This window comes from Phocoena sinus, chromosome 12 (assembly GCF_008692025.1).
Source record: "Phocoena sinus isolate mPhoSin1 chromosome 12, mPhoSin1.pri, whole genome shotgun sequence".
Taxonomy (NCBI): Eukaryota; Metazoa; Chordata; class Mammalia; order Artiodactyla; family Phocoenidae; genus Phocoena; species Phocoena sinus.
Window position 1 is genome coordinate 43,764,860 of NC_045774.1, and position 13,187 is coordinate 43,778,046.

At 35.2% G+C, this 13,187-nt stretch overlaps 1 protein-coding gene across 2 annotated transcripts in view; it reads right to left on the reverse strand.

Moving 5' to 3' along the window:
• The window catches only part of KPNA5 (karyopherin subunit alpha 5), a 49,835-nt gene extending 37,760 nt beyond the window's left edge, over window positions 1-12,075 (reverse strand). Inside the window, exons 1-5 of one of the 2 annotated variants that reach the window (XM_032651786.1) lie at window positions 11,910-12,075; window positions 6,923-7,056; window positions 5,436-5,537; window positions 5,223-5,322; window positions 399-493 (exon numbers count right to left, since the gene is read on the reverse strand). In XM_032651786.1, the coding sequence (XP_032507677.1) occupies window positions 399-493; window positions 5,223-5,322; window positions 5,436-5,537; window positions 6,923-7,051 (426 nt within the window). In that variant the 5' untranslated portion in view covers window positions 7,052-7,056; window positions 11,910-12,075. The remainder of the gene's footprint in view (window positions 1-398; window positions 494-5,222; window positions 5,323-5,435; window positions 5,538-6,922; window positions 7,057-11,909) is intronic. The other variant, XM_032651788.1, reaches the window with a different exon arrangement.
• Between the last annotated feature and the right edge of the window lie 1,112 nt (window positions 12,076-13,187).

The following is a 13,187-nucleotide window of genomic DNA, read 5'->3' on the forward strand; positions in this document are numbered from 1 at the left end:
ACTAATCAATCAGATAAAAATGTTTTAAGAGGTACAAGAGTTTATACTAAAAAGTTACAACTTTAGTTAGCTAAGAGCCAAAAAAAATTTAACCATTAACATTTTGATTTATGGTTTTCTAAAACAAAAGTTATTAAAGGTTGACAACTACAAAATTTTTCTTAACATTAGGAATGATTTTATGTATTTTTCCCAAAATTGTTTAATTAAATAACAGTTCCTAGAAAAAATTAGCATTGCAACCTTGACCAAGGCAAGACAGGTAGCACCACCTTTAATTGCCAAGTATTTACTGAATGCTTACAATATACTCAGTACTGTAGAAGCTGCTTTCACTAGACACATTAATCCTATGTCATTTCTGGAAAAAGATTAAGAAAGTAAACTACAGAACTCACTTGTAACGTACAATTTTCATTTCTTTCAAGAAATTTCACAAATCTCTGCACAACTCCTGGTTTCTGTATAACTTGATCAATTGGTGGATTAGGTTCTGAAAATTAAAAAATAATTAAGTTATTACATAGACACAAAAACACAATGATCTGGACCCTATGCCAATTAACAGGGCACATAAAATAACTCTTTCCTAGGTTTCACTGATCCAGTTTAAAACCCTTAGCTGGATGTAGCTGAAGAAAATAAACGTTCTCATAATTGCAATGTTTACTGCAAAAAAAAAAAAAGCAAATTGTTTTTCATTACCATAATGATAAGAAAATTTTAAAATATTTCCTATACAAATGTTTATAATTCATAAATTGAATGCTATTTAGGAGGTCACCTTCACAATATGGGAATATTTCAGTCCAATACTCAAAACACCAATCGAAGGATAAAGTGTCTTCTAATTCTTCATAACCATACTCCAATTTCCAGGGATGTCTCTTTCACTATCAACCACAAATTGTCTAATGTCTTTCAGCTAGATAGGTTCTATTTTGTCAGGATATTATTTATTATTTACAAAAATGCTTATTGAAGTACCTAGAATTCTTGATAAATTCTCATGAAATGCTGAGGACTTTTGAGAATCATAAAATCTCTAAGAAATTTTAAAACAAAGATATGTAAATTGAAAACAAAGATATTTCTGGGACTTCCCTGGCGGTCCAGAGGTTAAGACTCTGCACTTCCAATGCAGGGGGCGCGGGTTCAATCCCTGGTTGGGGAACTAAGATCCCACATGCCGCGGGGCACAGCCAAAACAAAACAAAGATATTTTAGCTCCCAATAATATAACTACCAAGAATTCTTTCTCCTCCCTTGGCTTCAGCAACAAATACACTCTTGTGGTTCTCCAGGAACTTCTTCACTGTTGTTCCTTCGGGTTAGTTTGCTCCGTTATTTATTCTCCTCCTAAAAAATTTATTTCTAGGAAATCCCCTCCTAGAAAATCTATTTCTATTTTATTATAGATATTTCTATTTTGCTAATTCAGTTATCACTTATCATTCACAAATCTAACCCCCGTAAATTCTTCTTTCCTAGATTCTGTCCCACGTTTTTAAGTGCTTATGGTTACATTTTTCCCCCACAGCTTCTTTAAAATGTAGCATAAACAAAACCAAACTCATAATATCACTATGCTTATTCCTTCCCCTTGCCCTGTGCCCACCACACAAATTTGTCTGAGCTAACTGTCCACCTGGTTACACGAGAGAAATCTCATTTCCACTTTTGACTCTTCCTTTTCTTAATTCCTGTTTGAGTATGTTACTGATCATAAATAATGTTTAATAAGTAGAATTAACAAATGAATGATAACCATAAAAGGTCTACAAATCCTGCTTGTTTGATACAGAAAAACCTTATTATTAAGTTTTAAGTCAGTTTAAATCTTAGAAATCGTGTTCTCAACTGTTAAGAAAGATTTATTTAGGAATGGACTTCTTGGTAATTCCCTGGCGGTCCAGTGGTTAGGACTCCACGCTTCCGCTGCAGTCCGCATGGGTTCCATTCCTGGTCGGGGAACTAAGATCCCACAAGCTGCATGGTGTGGCAAAAAAAAAAAGGAATGGACTTTTTTCTTCCTTTTTTTCTTTTTTCTACAAATCTGCTATCTTTCTAACTTGCTCAAAAATTGGGAGACTTCTGCAAAATTAGTAAAGTTAAAACTATAAAATTTTGTTTGGGTGTTCTAAATGAAAAGTCTGGATTCTTCAAAATGTAAATTCCAGACCATAGCTTAAACTGTTCTTATAGTTATAAAACATCAACAAGATAAAATAATATATATTATTAATGCCTTTATTCCCATCTTAAAAAAAATCAAAACAAAGTTATTAGGTTGTGGTTACCATCTTTACCTTCCAGTTCTTTCTCTCTTCCCAAAAGAAAATTCTAAATCTACTTTCCCCTTATTTTTGTAAAGGACAAAATTTTGTCTTGCTCTTTTTGAGCAAAGAAAGGGGAGGTTGAGAAAAGGAAGTAAACATAGAAAATTGGTTTTCTAGTTAGAGGGTGGGGAGAAGTGGGTATTGAGACTACCTGAATATGTAGATAAAGAAATATAGACAAATATATATATATAGATTTAAGAACCCAAATATGATCTCTTCCTGGGGAATTACTTTACAGTTACTTTCATCTAAAAGAAAGCAATTAAAGTGTGCTTGGATCATCAAGTAATCTAAAAAGTATCGTGAACTTTTAACTTTTACATTGATATTATACTGACAGAATAATAGCCTACCTTATCTTATAAAGGTGATGAACTATTACAGAGAAGACTTAGTCAATATGGCAATGTAAACATAAGTAAAATAGAGGAATATCTGCTTCAGCACTGAAGACTAATCAAGAGTCATCCACAACAAAAAAGCCTTGGAGAAACAAAACTGGTATTGAAGAAAAGAATAATTTGTGATTTACATCTATAAGAGTGGCCATGATAGGGAAGTAAATAACATATTCTAGCAAAAGGTCACTATCATGACTTAAATCAGAGGAGTTCTATTTCTATTTCTAGCTCCAGTTCTAGTTCTAGCTCCTTCCCCATATTTCCTACAGTGATGGATCAAGGAAAATTATAGTAAATCTAATACTCTTCTAGACCTAAAATATTTGGCAGGAACTCACATCAATCAGCAAAAGAAAGTATCTATAATTCCTGACATATGCCCAACCTGGGCAAGCATAATCCCACTACAAGAAACAGAAAAATCATTGAATCTATGAAAAAGATACTATATTTTAAAAGACACAGAACACCCTGAGGAATTAGGAATGAAGATAAAATCTTATGACTAAAGAATTCAATAATGGGGAAGTTGTGGTGTAAAAACTGGTGGCAAACTCTAACATTCTTAAATACAATTAAATCTAAATTAATTCTGTTAATTGGTTATAACATAATACATATGCCAAAAAGAAATCTTAAAAGAGAATATGGTAATATAAAAATTATTGATGTGCTACTTATTAATACATTTAACTTATTTTTTAAATTAATGTTTTAATTTATAAATATTAATCTAAAAAAAATCCAAACTAAAAAACAAAAACTGTGGAATATGGTGAGGAAGAGGAAGCTACTCTTGATTTTATAGGGTCTCCTAACATTGCTAAGCTACTTTTGCTTGGAAGATAAGGGATGGAAAAGGAAAATTAAAAGTACTTATGAAAAAGAACTACAATAAGAAAGCAAAGGTAATAGCCTGTAATCTGTGCTGAACTGAACACAAGATTTCTTTTATTCCTCATACATTACTAAATTTTGTCTTTCAGGAAGATACGGCAGCTAGCCAAGGGCAATTTCAAAATCTTATCAGTTCATGTATACAGCTCAATATAATTAGAATTACTAATCCTATAAATTCCATGTATGAAAGATGAGATAGACTAAGGGTTAAATTTTTATTTAATAAGGAATTTTTATAAACTCAATGTAATATTGGATAAATAACATAAATAGGCAAATTATAAATTATAATGGTCAATAATAAAAAATATTCAACTTAGGTGCTCAAAAACTGCCACACTATAAGCACTATTATATAACCATCTTTTTTTTTTTAAAGATAGCTGTGTTGGTAAGAATATAGTGAAATGAATATCTGCACAAACTAAAGATGGGAATGTAAATTAATACACTGTTTATGCCCTTTGACCCACGATTTCACTTTTATAAATTCATACTAAGGAAGCTTTAGGTTATACAAGGATTTATGTAGCTTTGCTTATGATAATCAAAATTTGGTGAATCACTTCGCTGAAGTGATCACAACATCGTAAATCAACTATACCCCAACATAAAATACAAATTAAATTTTTAAAAGTTCGGAAAAAAATATCTGATTGATTGATTATTCATTTTACAGTCATGCTCTGATGTTAAAAAAATGTCTGAGGGCTTCCCTGATGGCACAGTGGTTAAGAATCCACCTGCCAATGCAGGGGACACGGGTTCAAACCCTGGTCCGGGAAAATTCCACATACCACGGAGTAACTAAGCCCGTGCACCACAACTACTGAAGCCCACTGACCAAGAGCCTGTGCTCCACAACAAGAGAAGCCACCGCAGTGAGAAGCCCACACACCACAACGAAGAGTAGCCCCTTGCTCGCTGCAACCCAACACAGCTGAAAATAAATAAATTAATTAAAAAAAAAAATCAACTGATTTTGACCACAGATGTATGGGTTTATTTCTAGACTTTCAATTTTTTTTTTTTTTTTTGCGGTACGCGGGCCTCTCGCTGTTGTGGCCTCTTCCCGTTGCGGAGCACAGGCTCCGGACGCTCAGGCCCAGCGGCCATGGCTCACGGGCCCAGCCGCTCCGCAGCATGTGGGATCCTCCCGGACCGGGGCACGAACCCGTATCCCCTGCATCGGCAGGGGGACTCTCAACCACTGCGCCACCAGGGAAGCCCTAGACTTTCAATTTAAAAAAATAAATAAAATAAAAAATTTTTAAAGTCTGAAAAGTATTTCTACAGGAATTTAAAAATATGTATTTCTAACTTTCTTTCTTGGCAATGGGACTAATTTGGGACTATATTTGCTTCTTTAAATCCTTTTATATTTGCAGATATTCTACAATCAACATGTGTTACTTTGATAATATAATGTTTAAAAAAGAGATGTTATTTAAAAATATATTTTAGAGAAAAATTAAGACCTACTGGCAAAGAAAGTGCCCTGAAATAAAAAAATATAATAAATAAAACTGTACTACAAATTCTTGTAAGATCAAATAAGCATACTGAAAATAATTCTTGCCTTTAGAAAGCAGCTTTCTAAATTTCTGTGTTGCTGTTAGTTGTTGATCAGCATTATTAGAAAAAATCATCTGAACCATATCTGTGGTAATAACTTCTTCCTAAAACACAGAAAATACAATTGTTATTTAAATATTTTGCATTAGTAATTTTGCTGTATCATCTCTGTAATACTGTTGAAATATAATTTGAAATACATTTTTGTAATATCTACCTCTGGAATGGGTACAGTGGAACTGATATCCGGATCCTGGATAGGATTTTCTAACATAGATTCATCATTTCTGGGCAAAGAGACATTTCGGCGTTTGAATAACTGTAATAAAGAGAAATAACAATATATTGAGCTTTCCATAAAATAAATTCCCATAGAATTATATTTTTCCTTTACTGAACAAAACAATAATTTTATCATTCAAAATTCTGAATATTTTAGTATTTCTTAATCATCATACCATAACAAATTTATGAGTAGTTTTGGGGCTAAATTAGCTCTTGTCCTGTAGACTGCTTCTTAATCTCAGGTCTTTTACCAATGTCTAATAGCATAAACAGAGTACACATTTATATTTTTCAGCACTTGGAAAACCACATATGCTTATACTAAATTATGAGATGTCTAAGAAGAAAATCTTAGTTAAAAAGCATATCTGTTATATGAGTGAGATAATGTGGTATATTAACAGAGTTAGTATATTAGATTAACAAGGAATAGAGAGCAGCTCTCAGGAAAGAGGACCCTATGCTTATTAACTCAGGAGTGAATATAAAGAAAAAAAACAGAGGAGGAAAGAGACATGGTCAGGTCACTGAGAAAGATTTATAGGTACATCTCATAAATCAAAATTGACGAAAAAAATCTGGTATCACATACTTTTTGATAGCTAAATAAATTCTGCTGTTCCTCAGTCTGTACACAGTTCTCTTTCTATTCATTTATTCAAGAGATTTTTTTTTTTGAGTACCTACTGTAATATAGTAGAGACTATGTTAGCTACTACAAATAGGGGAACAACAAATAGTCATATTTCCAAAACAGGCCTTTTTCTACTTTCTTCATTGCTAGTCCTTTTTACACATTAGTTTTAATTCATGTATGTAAGGACCATACCCTCCTAATTATTTATGAATACTCCTAAATTTAGGTATATCCTGGAATGAAAAATGTTGAGATGCATTCTTTTAATTTTTCTATTCCTTATGTCACATATATAAAGTTCAAACAGAGAAGGCTAAGAGGTCTGCCTGATAGACTATAGGAGGAACAGTATGAATAGCATAGGAAAATGATTATAATTAATTTAGGGGCAAGAGCTATGAAAATCATAAAGCAACAAATGAATACAATTAACTTTTTTTAGGGGGCAAATTTTACAATGACAAGTGGAAGTGATCTAAATAGGCTCAAGAGTAAAAATTTCTTAGCACTGGAGCAGAAATATTAATGTAAAAGGTTTATCAATGGAAAGGAGAAGCCATTCTTGCTGGTGATTAAAAATAGCACAGGATTCTGATTCGTGAATTTGCTAATATTATTACTGGAGCCTAATAAACTAAAATATATATTTACCCATATTCAATTTCCTAAAACATATTTTTCATTTAAAATTATCTAAAAATTAGCAGCAATAATAATACTACTTCTAAACTCTTTATATAATGTTTTTATGTTAACAGAATTAAATATTTTAAAACACCTACCTGTTCTTCCCTTTTTTGTTTTCGAAGTTGTATTCCTTCTTCTTCTCTTCGTCTACGCATCTCTTGGGGATTTAGGGCTTTATTCTTATAACTTTTCATTCTATAGTTATCTTTCCCTGGACTAGCCATGGCATCTTAAGATTAGGAGAGAAGAAAACAGATACTGATAACTCTCAAAACAACACAAGATGTTTACTCTAGGGCAATTAAATTCAGGCTCATGGATTAAATAGACCAACAAAACCCATTCTGAAAATTATGTACAAAGAATACATTTCTTCACCGCCATATCAAAATTGGAGCAAAATGACCAAATATTTTAGAACTTAACTATCAAATAATAGATTTTGGTCTAAACACAAAGTCATTACCCTAATTCAATACCCTAACTGATTCTGAGATGCACTCCCCCATCCCTGGTATTTTAAACTTTCTGTAAGTGAGATGCATCTTAAAATTACTGTCAGCCAGGAACTAATCATGAAATAGTTGGGTAAAAAACTTCTAAATTACAGCTTATGGAAAGATCAAGAAATAACCAGCAATGAATTGTCTTATTTTCAATAAAATATGGTATCAGGCTTCAGTAAGCACACCTCACATATTTATTGGGGTCTGTCTTCTTTCATTTACTTAAGGCACTGCCTAAAGAACTAAAGCCACACAGGTCATGACCTGAGTTATGACTGCCTTACCAGTTTTCAGTACTAGAGTATAATTAGTTCTTTTAAAATACTGAAATACTTCTACTTTATTTTTAAGTAGTTTTATTATAAATGTTTTTTAAAAATTAACATTTATATAAACATTTTAATAAGTACATTTAAAATATATATTTTATATAAACATAAAATTGTATATTTGAATATATATAATAGTTTTAGAAAAAGAATTATAAACACTTCTTAGTATTATATTAATATTTTGGTATTATTGGAAACAAATACAAAATTACTAATACTATAACCTATCCTGCATTTACACATTAAAAAAATCAGTCTAAAGCAGGGTTTCAATTTGAATTTAATATGAGAGATAATTAATGCCTATCTAGAATGTTATTCTGATAAATTCTGATGACATACCCATGTATAGGCAGAGAGAATGCTGTAATCAATTAGCACTTATGAAGTAAACAGGAGAGAAGGAGAGATGGGCATTTATATGCCGTTCCTGATATAGAAGAGCTAGATTAATGAACTGGCAAATTATATTTTAAGTAGTAAAGTACACTAATACATAAGCATTAAATCCTGCGAGAGCACAGAAGACACAGAAACTAACTGTGCCTTAGGGAGTTCTGAAAGTTTTCCCAGTTATCCTGTCTTAAGGATGAGCAAGAATTTGCCAGGGAAGAGGATGAAAGGGGAAAAGGAAGGGAACAAGTATGTCAGACAGAGGGAATATATGTAAACACAGAATTCATGAAGAAGCCTGGCATAAACATGGAACAGTAAGAAATCAAGTGTACCTGAACAAGAGGATGCATGGGAGAAGGGGCAGGAGATAAAGCTGGAAAGGTAGGTAAGAAAACATATGCTTCCTGCAATCTGGTTGAGAAATCTGGACTTGATCCTAAGGAATAGAATTAAAGAAATTAAAGTGAAGGTTGTTTCAAGCTTTGATGATAAAGACCTAAACTATATTAGTAGCTGCGTTGAAAAATATAGAAGACAGATTGATTCCAGAAACATTTCAGAAATTGATTCAATAAGAATTAGAGGCCAAATGAATGTAAGGAATATGCAGTAAGGAAGAAAAAGGAGTTGAGTATGACTCCATGGTTTTTAGTGTGAGCCATTTCAGTATAAGGACAAAATAACCCAAAATAAGGAATACCGATAAAGGAACAGACTGGTGGTTTTGTTTTCTTGCCTCCATGTTTTTGAGATGAAAATACTGCATTCAATTATACAGCAAAAATCACTCTTTCAGTACTATGAATTTGACAAAATGCACAGGCATATAACCAACACAGTAAGATACAGAACAGCTTCATAACTCCCCCCAAAACTTCCTCACGCTGCTCCTATTAGTCCTTCTCCCACTCTTAAAACCTGACAACCACTGATTTGTTTTCTACTTCCATAGATCTGCCTTTTCCTGAATTCCACATACATGAAATAATAACAGTATGTAGTCTTAATTGGCTTCTTTCATTTAGCATAGTGCATCTATAAGTCATCCATATTGTTGGCACGTATCAATAGATTATTCCTCCTTATTGCTGAGTAATATTCTATTGTACAGATATACCACAGTTTATCCATTCATTTACTGAAGGACATCTAGGTTGTTTCCAGTTTAGGGCAGTTACGAATAAATCTGTTATAAACATTCATGTACAGGTTTTTGTGTAAAAGTAAGTTTTCATTTCTCTCGGGTAAATACCTAGGAGTAGGATTGATGAATAATATGAGTATGCTTCGCATTTTATAAGAAACTGCCAAACTACAAAGTAACTATAACATTTTGCATTCCCATTAGCAACATATAAGAGTTCCTGTTACTCTGTATCCTGGCTATACACTTGGTATTGTTAGAATTTTGTTATTGTTAATTGTAGCCATTCTAATGGTATACAGTGACTTTTAATTTTAAATGTGTTAAATTTACAGTACATAGGGCACAAACAGAAAGTTTTTATTTATGGATGGTTAAAAATGAGTCAAAGCTCAGGAAAAGAGTGCTGAATGATAATCCAAGAGCATTAGAGCTATAAAGGAAAGATGCCCAAAGGAGAAATCTTAAGGATATTCACATTTCAGTGGAAAATGGAAAGAACAAAGGAAGCCAAAAATAAATAGGAGGATCAGAAGAAAATAAGAGTCGTGAAAAAGAAGGGAATTCAAAAGATAAAGGAGTATTTCAGTTGTAGTAGCACTAAAAACAGGTCACCCAATTTGTTCATTCATTGATTTATCCAGCAAATTTAAGTGCCTACAATAAGCCAAGTACCATAGGAAGGAAGCAATAGATTTGATAATTAGGTCACTGGTAAAGATATTGAGAGAAATTTCATTAGTGGTGGGGCTAAAGGGCGAATGGAATGGGCTGAGGACTTCACAAGGATGTAAAACTTTGTGCTTCTGAACTTTTATTATTAACTTTCTTAATAATAACAATGTTTAGCATTATTCTCTACTTCATATATAAAAATTCTGCTACATTAATAAAAGCTTAGGCTCTTGGAAGGGAAAAACAGAGATCAGAGTTCATGACAGAGCAAACTGGGCTTCAACATTAGTTGCTCAATTATGTTCAACAGTATAAAATATCTTAGCAAAATGAAATGTTTGCAGCAATAAACCTCTTTAATATACTTACCACCTATACATTAGGCATCTTCTAGGCCACTGGCCTCTAAACTTTTTGATCACATATCCTATGTACACAAAATACTTTTGGGAATTCCATGTACACAAAATACATTTGGGAATTCATCCTCAACATGTTTATTTATATACATGTATTACTAGCTTAATAAACTATCCCATTATACATTCACAGATAGAAAAGTTTTTTAAAAAACAGAGTAGTTTTAAAAGGTAAACAAACAGAAGTTCTAATATTTTCTCCCCACATCTGACTGAATCACCTTGTGCCTCCCAACACACACAGTAGACACTACTCCTTAATACCATCAGTCTAGGCAATGACATTAAAACCTTTCAATATAAATGTTAACCAAATAAAATCTAGCCCCAACAACTCATACATCATTTGTTCCTTTTTCTTCTGTAGTACTAACTTCCTGTCTCTTAGTTAACATCTGCATCCTCACTGCAGTTGCTTCAAAGGGGATGTAAAGTTCAAGGAAAATGATCTTTAAAGGGGCCTCATCCAAGGGGATTGTTTCTTTCTCTGGATTATAGCTTTAAAAACTACTGTACTTCAAAGGCTGCTGTCTCATACAAGTTATTTTAAATATAAGAAATGCTATTCAAACACTGTAAAGTAGCCAGAGGAATTTTTTTTCAGTCATAAGCTTATTTTTTCACTCTCCTCTTTGAAAAACTGCTGATGTTGGGCAAACAACTGGAATCCGAACTTTTTCTAATATATATTAACGGAATTTCTTGTCTCCATAAAGCCTCCATTTCCAGGGGCTAGGGTGGCTGTTAGTAAAATTACAAGATCAGTACAAAGGGGAAAGTGCACCAACCAGAAGATCTAAAGGACAGAGCCGTTTGTTTACCAAGAGGGAAAGTCATTTTCTTACAAAATATAAATCACTGAATGTTGTAATTAAGAGACCTCAAACCAGAAGGCTTTTTTTAAAAAGGTGTTCAAAAAGCCGAAGAGTTAATGCCCATGTCATATTCTTTTGAAGTATCACTATCCCATTTAACAGCTTTCAACTCCTTTCATCTCTTATGCATTATCGAGGAGACACGATTAAATTTTCATCTTGGAAGTGAGGTGGCCGACTATTAGATAGAAACATCTAAGCCACGCTCGCCCGCGTCAGGACTGAGCCCTTCCCGGCACCTGCATCCTGGTGGAGGGCAGCTCGTAGAGGTAGAGGGTGCGACCTAACATGTGTAGGCCCCTGGGTCCGAACCTGCCTTATTCTGGACACAGTGAAACTTCTAATAAGCTGAGCCGCGGGACAGACTGCTGAGCCCCAGAAGTGACAGGCAACGTTTGACAAGACCATGTACCAAAAAAGGAACTACCGAAAAACAGTGGAGCAGAGCGGCGATAGGATGAGATCCTCTGCCTGAAGCTCCTTCAGAGGACCAGCCCGGCTCTCGGAGAGGCTCAGTGCTCCCCGCGACTTCGCCTCCTCAAGAGAAAGGTCCGGCTGCCACGCCCCCGCCACCGCTCTCTCCCTCTGGGGAAGCTGAGAAAATCCCGGCTTGGCCTGGTTCTGAACCCTTTGTAGGGTAAGGGGTAGATCAAAACAGTGGCCTCAGGACTTAGTAGCTCCCAAAGGGACCAAACCCGAGGCTCACCCAACCTGTCCAGTGTCACTCCTACTTACCTATTAATGTGGCACTATCCGGCGCTCTGACTTTCCAGTCCCCAGCTGCGGCGTCTGCTGCGGTAACAGCGGGGTCACCACTCCGCCCCTAGCGATGAGTCTGAAGACCAGGCTCGCAACTCAAGATGGCGGCCTCCTGCGCCCCTCACCCGAGACCCCAAGGCTCGCCTCCCAGAAGCCCTTGCACGCGGCGGCGGCGGCGGCGGCGGCGGCGGCGGCGGCGGCTGCGGCACTGACCAGCAGAGGGGGCGGAGAGAAGCGGAAGCCCCAGCGGCACCCACCCACTGGGGAGCCGGCTCCTGCCCGGACTCCGGGATTTTAACCCGGCGCGATTGCCGTTGCAGGAGTGTGTCCTACTGCCCTAGTCCTCCGTGCCAGCTCTCAGTCTTTCATTCACTCATTCGTTGGTTTGCTCACCCATCCATCCATCCACCCATTCATTTGTTCATTTTACAACGTGGTATATTGATGGAGGGCATAATCTGTGCCAGGCATTGTTTGATATTGGAGGTACAACAGTGTACACAACGGATAAAAATCTTAACCTCATGGAGCTTTATTTCCTTCCTTCCTACATTCTCTGCTCATTTGTTTCAAGCGTTTCAGTTAGCTATTTATTTAAATTTTTGTATTCTGTAACATCTGTGGATTTTTGACAAAAAAGTAGTCACTGATATATGAAATAAATAACTCCAGATAAAGTACTCTAAATTATTATAACACATATATAGCCTTGTAATCCACCCTGGGGTTGAACAAGCAGTATTGAAAACAGACTGTTTTCTACAGGTAGTGTTAGGCACAGAATATGCAAGATAAATAACACGATTCCTTCCCCGAAGAAATTTCTGTTTTCCATCTCTTGTTCTTTTCGTTCTCTTTTCTGAGAATTTTTTTGGGTTATCCTACAGCTCTCCATTGATGTCTTTTTAAAAATTCTGCTATTGTATTTTTTAAATCCCAAGAGCTGTTTCATATTTTTAATTCAGGGATCAAGGTAGCGTTATCTTGTAACCTTGAGGCAAAAACGTGTCTTTTTCATCCTCCATAGCTCTGAGTTTGGCACGCTGTGGCATTATAAGCCCTTTATTGATAACGTAATAGAGTGCTACTCAGTCAGGTCCTGGATAGTGGGTATTGTGGATTCGTGTAATGCCCTAGGACCTGCCCTCTCCTCGTAAATTAGGCGTTGGAACCTTGTCGGGAAGGTGCAAAAAAGACTACGACTCCCAGAATGCACTGCAACCCAGATTAGCGTGGAGCGGTGCATGCTGGGAG